At 38.3% G+C, this 10,483-nt stretch overlaps 1 protein-coding gene across 1 annotated transcript; it reads left to right on the top strand.

Moving 5' to 3' along the window:
• Nucleotides 1-1,545: 1,545 nt before the first annotated feature.
• Nucleotides 1,546-6,361, top strand: LOC109075748 (cell surface A33 antigen-like). The gene is made up of 7 exons (XM_042759304.1): nucleotides 1,546-1,887; nucleotides 3,901-4,212; nucleotides 4,411-4,671; nucleotides 4,783-4,887; nucleotides 4,977-5,041; nucleotides 5,572-5,646; nucleotides 5,928-6,361. Exons 1-7 carry the CDS (start codon nucleotides 1,824-1,826, stop codon nucleotides 6,012-6,014), a joined length of 969 nt encoding a protein of 322 aa, XP_042615238.1. The 5' UTR covers nucleotides 1,546-1,823; the 3' UTR covers nucleotides 6,015-6,361.
• Nucleotides 6,362-10,483: the final 4,122 nt, after the last annotated feature.

The raw sequence follows: 10,483 nt of genomic DNA, 5'->3' as shown, positions 1-10,483 counted from the left end.
ACCCACAGAAATTCATTCAGCACGACCCTCACAGTGCATTATGGGTATTCTCTAGCTGTTGAGTGTACATTCATGACTGCGGTGCATTATGGGATTTAAAGAGTGCACTCAATAACATCCACCATAATTTCGTACACCACTACAAATGACTGTCTAGGTGCAATTTTGGACACAGCCCTTGTCTCGCTGCATTACAATGGTGGCCTTATATTTAAGTGCTTTGGACAGTCAGGAAAACACAGCGTGTTGCATAAACAATCGCCTAAAAAAATGTGTGTTGGCAGTGTGTGATCACAACCACCCAGAATGATAAAAATCCACCCATTCCTTATTTTTTAATCCCCATTAAACCAAACCAGTCTCATTAGGCATGCCATTTTGATTCTCTTAGCATTGTAACGTCATAATGTTTAGGCCCCGCCCACACCCATTGATTGACAGTCCTGCATTACTGTAGTTTCTGCCCTCAGTGAGTTGTTGTCCCCAGTTAAATGGGCAGTTGTGGCCTAATGGTTAGAGAGTTGGACTTATAACCTGAAGGTCACAGGTTTGAGTCTCAGTACTGGCAGGAGATGTGAATGAACAGTTCACTCCCCCACCTGAGGTGTCCTAGAGCAAGACACCAAACACCCAACTGTGGCAAAAATGGCTTCACACTGCTCTCTCTGTGTGTGTGTGTGTGTGTGTGTGTGTGTGTGTGTGTGTGTGTGTGTGTGTGTGTGTGTGTGTGTGTGTGTGTGTGTGTGTGTGTGTGTGTGTGTGTGTGTGTGTGTGTGTGTTCACCGTTGTGAGCACAAAATCTGAGTATGGGTTACTGTCCTTGGCCACATGTCATGTCACTTTTAAGCGGTGTGAAACGTGAATAAAGGTTTAGAATTAACCTAATGAATTATTTCAGTTAGTAAAATGTAATACTTTTGAAAAAAGCCTGCTGGACAGTTACTAGAATAACCCTGTTGTGCACTGCTCAGTGTAGTGTATACAGTTAGTTTTCCTGACGGGGGCCGCCTTTTCTGCTGACTGTCTGATTAATGCTTTCTGTTAGAACTAAAACCTCTGTCTGTTGAGTTTCACTTCCTCTGATGGACTCAGTGTTGTTGCATTGCAATGTCCTGCACTGTCTAAAATAACACCGTTTCTGATGTAGAAGTGACAGTGGGTGTGTCTTCTTCGTACATGTGAACTGAATAAATGTACTTTTTTATATACATTCTCGTTTTGGATAAGATGCAAGATGATGAGAAAGTTGCTTTGCTCTGGCTCGCTGTGGATGTGTGGTTACATGAGTCTATTACTCTGTGGTTCACCAGCTCACTATATACCACCCGCTGCTATTCTTTCACAGCACCATCAGCGAATTAAGCTTGCTGTTTAACTCGAACAGGAACAGGGACTCTCACAGATCAGGGCCTTTAACAAAGAGACTCTCTTTTCTAAGTGAAACTTCCTTATTCCATCTAGGATTTCACTTCACTTTGACTCCCTGATGAGCTGCCAGTACTTTGGTCATTTATAGTAACACATCTCTAAATGCTTACCCTTCACTTCCTACATGTTGGATGTAATGCTTGCACTCTTACACTAGAACCTAGTGGGAGGCGCAAACTAATTTAGACCAAAAAGCCCCTAAACCTCAAGCACAACTTCCAGGAGGCGCTTCTTAAAGGTCTCGTCACCGAAGCTCTTTGTGTGTTGTTATTTGTGCAGATATGCACAAAGTGAGAGACGCAGAGCAGTTGTTGTGAGGAAGCCTGTTTTTTTCTCTTCTGTTTCGCTGTATCTGCTCTCACGAATCCCTCAGTCTGTCGTCTAAACGTCTGGACATGAACCTCTTTCAAGAGTCCTGCTGCTCCATTTTAGGAGTTCTCCTGGTTTTCCTTCTCCAAGGTGAGTGACTCCAGAAATACAGTCAAAGGAGGTTTTAACCGACAGGTTGTAAGACGCTTATGTATGAATTGGAAATGAATGTGCATCTAAATGCTCTTGCTTCCATGTATGTAATGTTAATATATACAATGCTCTTGATTCTTCGTATGACAGTAAATGAAATGAAATGTTTTAAGGAATGCAAAACTAAATATGTTTAATGCAATGCATATCCAAAGCTATTTTATTTTTGCTTGTATTTGTACTTTATTTTTTGAGGGAAATGATCTTGCATGTTTAGGTAATATCAGGGGTTTATCTGTGAAAAAAAAAAGGCAGTTCGGCTCAGGAAACCCTCAAGCCTTATCTTTAGAGAATGTGGCCAGTTGTAATAGAGCATTTTTATGTTGCAACCAGTATTACAATGTAAAATCAGGTTAATTGGGACATCTCAGTGGCAAAAAAAAGTGTTACCAATATCTGAATTCACCATAATAAATTAAATAAATTAATAAAAACGTACAGTTTAATGTTGACTTGTCATTCAGTATTATTTTACCAAAATGGCAAAAACATGCAACACTTGCAAAAAGACATGCAGCTGTTGAGGTGATGTGGTGAAGAGTTAATGAGTGGATATGAGAAAAAAAAATTAAGATGTTTAAAATGAAGAAAAAACAGAGTGCAGTGTGGTGGGGTGGAAGTGCTGCTGTGAAACACACTCCTTACAGAGAGCGAATGGGCACAAGCAACCAAATACAGACACTTTTTTTTTTTTTTTTTTTTTTTTTTTTTTGTAATTTCGGGTGCATCTGAAATGTCATTGATATTACCAAAGAAGTTAAAGTAAATACGTTAGAAAACTGCGCTTTCAAGGACACACTTTTAAAGGGATAGTTCACCCAAAAATGAAAATTGTCATCCTAGGTGTGTATGATTTTCTTCTTTCAGATGAATACAAAAGGAGTTATATTCAAAAATGTCATGGCTCTTCCAAGCTTTATAATGGCAGTGAATGGGTGATATTCAATAGTTCAATAAACTGCGCCAATCCACCGTAAAAAAAAAAAGTGCTCCGCACAGCTCTGGGGATTAATAAGGACATCCTGAAGTGAATTGATGTGTTTTTGTAAGACAAATATTCATATTTAAAACTTTATAAACAGTCATCTCTAGCTTCCGCTAACTGGTGCGTGCGTACACGAGAGAGTAGACTTTCAGAAGACTGACTGCCAGAGACCCCCACACACACACACACACACCTACAAGTGACATCACAGACACTACATCCATGTTTTTACACAGTCGATGGAAACGACTCGCTGACGACATTAGAGCTAATGATCATTGTTTTTTTTTTTTTATCTGATATCACGTGATTATGTTTTTAGATTATGCATGAATATTCCCAAACACCATGACAGTGTGATCTCTGTGTGAAATATGTGACTGTTCTCATATTTCTGACAAATACTAAAATACATGTTTGTATTTAAGTAAAAATGGATGATAAATGCATCTTTCCTCACTGCAGCCGCTTACCCTCACCTAAATTTCAGCCGAGGCTAGCTGCATCTCAAACGAGGCTAGTAGCGTCCAGCGGATGACGCCACACGTAGTGTAAGCTCCGGTGAGAATAGACTCGGCAGCCATTCACTGCCATTATAAAGCTTGCAAGAGCAGGACATTTTTTATTTGTATTTTTTATTTTATTTGTATTCGTCTGAAAGAAGAAACTCATACACACCTAGGATGGCTTGAGGGTGAGTAAATCATGGGGTCATTTTTTGGGGTGAACTATCCCTTTAATACATGGGCAGAGTAAGAACATAAGATAGCCACACATTTTAAAAAAAAATAAATAAATAAACTCTGTTTGTGAATTATGAATATGTTGGCTACCATAAGCTATAAATAAGTGTGAGAAGTGTGAGATGAAATGTGCTGGATGTATGTTATCTTTTGTTGAATGTGAAAAAATTTGGCATGAATTTGTGACAGTAACCATGTGTTGTTGTTTGTTCTGTATTGTAGGGTCATGTGCTGATCCAGATGTTGAGGTGCACAAAGCTGTTGGAGACTCACTGGAATTAATCGCTGATTATCCAAAAGATGGTCTTGAAGTGCAGTGGAAATATAATGAGATTATATTTGCTGAGTATCGAAATGATGATCTCCAAAAAGTGAAATCTGAATTATTAAACAGGTCAAAGATGAACAAGAACAATATTAGTGTAACAGTAACAGACCTTAAACTCCAGGATTCTGGAAAATTCTCTGTTGTTGCAGAACGTAAAACCAATCCTGAACAATATAAATCAAAAGTCTTTGAACTACATGTTCATGGTGAGATTGGTTTAATTGTTTGATATTTATTTCTGTCAGAATGTAAAATGCAACTTTTAAACAATCAAACACATTTAAGAACACTGACACTGAATATGTTTGTGGTCATTTTAAATGAAGTTAAATGTTAAATATCATTCCTTAATGAAGGCATTAGTATGCTTATATAATTAACATTTGCATATTATTCTCCTACAGATCTCATCAGAAAGGTACAGATTGAGGACAGTTATGTCTGGCTGCAATCAAAGAATATCTGCATGTTTCATCTTCGGTGCGTGGCGTCTGGGCCTCCGAGTCCCTCCTACAGCTGGATCAGTCCTCAGACTCAAGGACCACAGCTGAATATCAACCTCAGTTTAACAGAGAGTGCTACACTCAACTGCACAGCCAACAACACCGTCAGCATCAAGTACACTACCAAGACTGTAGTGTGCAAATCTGACAATTTGACATCAGGTACAGTTATGCAATCAAATATAGAATGTCTTAAATTCTCTACTGATTAAGAAATGTTATAGCCTACTCTGAAATCTATAAAGAAATATTCAACTTGGTGCAAACATGCAGGTTTTGGTCAGGAGTATGTGCTGATCGCGGCAGGCGTCTGTATCGTCGCTGTGGTCATATTCAGTGGAGCAGTGGCTGTGTGCTGCAGGTGGAGGAAGAATAAAGGTGCGTTCAAGAAGTGTGAATGTGCACAAACAGTATAGAAGTAACACAGCATTCCCTTCACAACCTTACAGCTGTTTTCACACTTTCAGGACAAGGAGAAAGTGAAGCTGGTATTACAGTATATGAAGACGTGAACACTGATGGCGCTGCAAAGGTGAGCGGCTCATTTCTGTCTATATGGATATCTGCTTTCTAAGCTTCCTGTGGTTCTGCAAAAAGATTTCAAATACATTTTTGAAGCCGTAATTAATATAAAGATTACTGGAGTAAGTTTTACAAGAAAATACTATTTTTCAACTTCAAAATTGCATGTTTTATGCAATGTGTTGCTTGCCGGTTCTTTGTAATTATTTGTGAAATTTACTGGCAATTTCTCATCAAAAACTGAAAAAAAAAAAAAAAATGGTGTTGAAAAAAGTTTCACTCAAAAAGTGCTTGTAAATCTCACAAATAATTGAATTAAACATGAAAAAATTTTTGAACGAGAAAGACTGCAATAGTATTTTCCATCTAAAATAAATCTCTGTTTACAATATATAAATAAAAATTTTAAACCTTTTTTTTTCAGTGTACGACACTACCTTCCTAGACACATGAACTCTGTTCTAGACGCATACAAACCTAATTTGTGGCATAGCAATGGTGATAAACTTCTAGCTAACCAGATATAATCTAATATTACAGAAACGATCTGAAAGTGTTGTAAACGGGATGACCATTTATGAAACGGTGGATGACACAAAACTCTCACAAATCTTGGTGAGTACTTGCATGCATACATCATAAATACATCCATCATTGCTGTCATCCATTTTTTTGCTTATAAATTAGGCTCATATCATGCATTTACTACCAAAATCATAATTATTGCACATACCACATTACGCTAAAGGAATATGGCAGTCACAGTCATCATATTTGTACAGTGAATCTGTGAGACTAAGAACAGCCATGTTGCATGTTTGGAGAAGTTGGCGGCTGTGTTGCGAAGCATTTCTCTGGTAACTGTGGTAACGTCACACACTTACTCCCCCTTGCAGCCTCAAACCCTGTACGACAAAATCAGCTTTCAGCGTCACCCTGAGGTCAGCACCAGCACTTCCTCCCCTTACCAGGAAGTCCTGTGAGAGAGACACAGACAGACGGTCCGTGTAATGTTTTGTCCTCTTATCTCTGGATATCCATATGCATTATTGGCTGCAGCAGTTGACCTTTGAACTCTCGCATTAAATGTGCTGTGTATTTAATGTATTACGTTGACACTTTTTTATGAAGATTTTTTTTTTTTTTTTTTTTTTTTTTTTTTTTTTTTTTTGCATATGCAGAATTCACAATGCAACACAGTATTACATCATTCAAAAGTTTAATTGGGCTCAGTAAGATTCTTTTTGAAAGAAGTATTTTATGCTCAGCAAGGCTGCATTTATTTGACCAGAAATACAGTAAAAACTGTGAAATATTTTTACAATGTCAAATAACCGTTTTCTATGTCAATCTACTTTAAAATGTTATTTATTGCCATGATGCGCAGCTGTATTTTCAGCATCATTCCTCCAGTCTTCAGTGTCACATGATCTTCAGAAATCATTCTGATATGCTGATCTGCTGCTCAAGAAACATTTCTAATATTTTAGTTCATATTTTTGTGGAAATTGTGATACATTTTATTTTTCATGATTATTTGATAAATAGAATGTTCAAACGAACAGCATTTATTTAAAATAGAAATGTAACATTCTAAACCTTCACTGTGACTTTTGATCAATTTAATGCATCCTTACTGAACAAAACTCTTACAATTTCTTTAAAAATCATTGTTGAATCCAAACTTTTGAAAAGGTAATGTATGTATTTCTCTACACACTTTTCTGTATATGATAAAAACTTAAAATTGGTTAGTTTAACTTATTGATATGCACTAAATCAAAAGTAACGCAATAATATTGAGACCAAAGACACAACGGCCCAAGCATGTATTGTTTCTGCCTGTTTTTTTGTATTGTATTTAAACACGTTTAGCATGTCCACAGCTGTAATATTGTAACTGATCCAATTAAACCCTTCCCGTGTCCTCAGTTTGGGAGGAGGATTCATATCTTCACGTACAGATATTCTGTCTGTGTAGGAGTATGTAGCCTTTGTTATCAGTCAGCTGCTCTCAGAGTTCAGATTGCAGAATGTTGAATCAAAATCATTTCTCCTTTTCATATTTACACCGTCAGGCATCTACTGCTTGGTCACTTAATACCTCAAAATATTATCACTGCTTCATCAGCATCATTATTGCTCTTTCTCAAGCCGTTGCCACCCATCTATCTGAGATGAGTCATACATCCAAAATATCAGCCTGATGCTTTACCTGCCACCTACTTCCTGAAAACGTCCTGTCCAAATACCCACACTTGCGGTCTTTGCGCTTGACCACTTGACTACTTCTATGACGTATTTCCTGTATTTGGTCCAAGTGTTCAAGTGAGCATGAAGACCATAAGTGTGTGTCAAAGTTTTCATTACCTGATGGGACACATTTATAATGTTGTAAAAATGTTTTACAGTGTTTACATGTGTTTACAGAGCTTTAGTTTTATTTTCAATACTTTGCATTTTAAAATCAACTTCTAAATGTCTGTTTAGTAGTCCCTATAACAGATGACACAATTTAAAGGTGCCATAGAATGCATTGATACAATATTTTCAATTGTTCTCTGATATCTACATAGAAGGTATGGGGCTTAGGTAAGGGCAAAAAATCTTCAGAAACGGATTTACATGTCCATTTATAACCCCAGGATTTGTCCCTAGAATGAAATGGTCTGTGTGATGAGTGGGGCGGGGCCGAGAGCCGTGGGAACGGAGCGAGGCCGCTGGAGTAATTGAAAATAAAACACAGGCCTGGTCCTCTCTCGTCCTTCACTGTCGTTACTCCTCCTCTTATCCTTCCGGAGCTCCCCCGTGGGGCTCGAGACCGGTGAGTGGTGCAGGTGTCGCTCATTTTCAATTACTCCATCGGCCTCGCTCCGTTCCCACTCATCACAGTCTGTTTTTACCTTATTTGGAAGGGTCATGAATAATAATGTTGAGCTCTGCTCTGATTGGCTGTTTCACAGTGCTGCTCAATGTTGAGCTCTGGGTATGGGTATATGCAAATGTTGGGGGCGTAACTATTACTGATCCTGACTGTAATGTCACAGTCAATGTTATGTTCTGATTCACCTATTTTTCAGTGGTCTTTTGCATGTACGAGATTTACATAAGAAGGAGAAATAATGGTGTTTGAGGCTCACGGTATGTCATTTCCATGTACAGAACAGATGTTATTTATCAACTATACCAAGGCAAATACAGTTTTCCATTCTATGGTACCTTTAATTTTGTGATAAAAAGCAGTTGCAAATGCTGTACGAAATAAATATCACCACCACTACTCATTTGCACCAATAAAACGTGCAACTCTTTGTTTTACTACCAAATTATATGTATTATCTAATTATTATTAATATTTAACATGCATTGGAAAGGTTGCCGTGACCTTTCACTAGATCTCGGCAAAAGGTATCACAATTTATTTCCAGAACATGATGCATGATGGGATACACCAAGCTTTGAATAGCGTCCGGAGCAATGTGGATTTAGTGTGCGTGAAGGGCACTGCGCTTTGGCCTTTTAAGACCTGGTACAGTCTTGTGCACTTACTTCCTGCCGTGCGCACACACTCTCAAGTGGCCAAGACCACAAGTGTGGGTATTTATACAAGGCATACGTTCCTTCTTAGTTTCTCACTACACAAACAGCATACAGAGCAAGCGTGTGTGCTCAATTTTTTTATCATCTTATAACAGTACACTCCATTGAAGGTACTTCTATCCGTCACAGCCTCGTTTTCATTCCTGTCAAAAACTGTGGTGCTAACCTGACTGAGGGGCCACGTTTAACATCAAAATAGAGCTGTCAGTCCTGTATTTAAGTTCAAACACATTATTTACAGAAGTGACAGACAGCATTCTAACAGCAGTGTTGACCAAAACAGAAAATAAATGCTGTGTGGTGTGAGAACAGAGCCAGAGTCTGACACATTAGACAAGTTTTCATGTGTGGTTTTGCTAACTAACAGAGATGCAGATATGAGCTGTGTATTTAGATCCAGTCACTGTCCTCCTCCGGACCTGCTTCCGTCAGACTGAGACAGGGGTAGCTGTAGGTCAGGGTGATAGCCCTAAAGCCGCCTTTCCACTGCACACGACATTTAGACACGACTGTCGCATTTCTCCCTCTAGCAGCAGTCACGCAGAACTTCAGCAGCCATTACCTCACCATATTCACCATGGTAAAATGAATGATTTTAATTAATATAATTAATGTATCAATGCATCATCACAAATCAAATGACCCCCCCCCCCCCCAATAAAATAAAATAAAATAAAACAGTAGGTTTTATGGGGCTAATCAATGTAAATAATGGTTTAATAATTATAAAATAATTATTTCTGCCATAGTTATTCTAAATCACCATTTCACAGAAATAGAATATATCACATCCGGTCGGGCAGTCGCATATGATCTAGCCGCAGAAGTTCAAATATCTGAACGCATCCGAAGCTCAAATCGGATCCAAAATGTCCGTATACGCATATGATCGGGACTCCACGCAGCTCCCGCACTACTTTCCATTGAAACTGAATGAATTCCGGTCTGTCGCTTGTCGTGAGTCGGAGACAGTGGAAAGGCGGCTTAAATCTAACCAATTAGAAAGACCTTTATCCACGCCCCTACCTTTCAGCACGCCCTTATCTTTAGCCACGCCCACTGCTCCAGCCTGCAGTTGTCCTTAATTGCTCGAGAAGGGTCTGGCTGCAGACTTGCACTTGCACTCTCAGACTTGCACTCTCAGACACTTGCACTTCCGGTAGTGGCATCAGTCTTTTTTATTTTGTTCTATTTATTGATTACTTTTTGTTTGAATCTCTCAACATTTTACAACAGTAGCCAGGTGGTGAAGACAAGAAAAAAGAAACTAAATTACGAAGTCACTTACAATCGCCACTTGCACTCTCAGCTACCTGCGACGTCACTTGCATTCGACACAAATCGTGTGTGTTGCCAATGGAGACGAAGCTGTGGTGATTGAACGATTAAAACTAATTTAGTACCGTAACGTACAGGGTCCTGCAAGAAAAAGACAAGACCCGCAAATCCGCGGCCACAAAAACAACAGAATATGAACGCAATGCACAAAGTCTCTCATTAAGGGTTTCATTTCCTCCCGTAGAAAATCATTATAAATAAAAACACATAATGTAGCTTAATGGACAAAGACAATGAAAATAAAAGCGCTGTAGACAGTTATTCTATATGGAAAAAAACGCTTAACACGAAACTTTGCATGTTGCATTTATTCTGGGCTCACCTGTACATATATTTTAATAATGAAGAGGAGCATATTGAGTTTCTTCTTTATCATCTTAGTCTATTATTATGCCACATTATGCCATGTTTTGTGCATGTTTTGCATACATTATTCATTATATTAATAAACTATATTGAATTTGATATTTGAATAACATCTTAATACATTAAGCCATATTGTGTGTTTATGTTT

The sequence above is a fragment of the Cyprinus carpio genome, chromosome A7, assembly GCF_018340385.1.
Source record: "Cyprinus carpio isolate SPL01 chromosome A7, ASM1834038v1, whole genome shotgun sequence".
Classification (NCBI taxonomy): Eukaryota; Metazoa; Chordata; class Actinopteri; order Cypriniformes; family Cyprinidae; genus Cyprinus; species Cyprinus carpio.
Note: the sequence above shows the minus strand (reverse complement) of the source record. Positions and strands in the feature narration are given on the sequence as shown.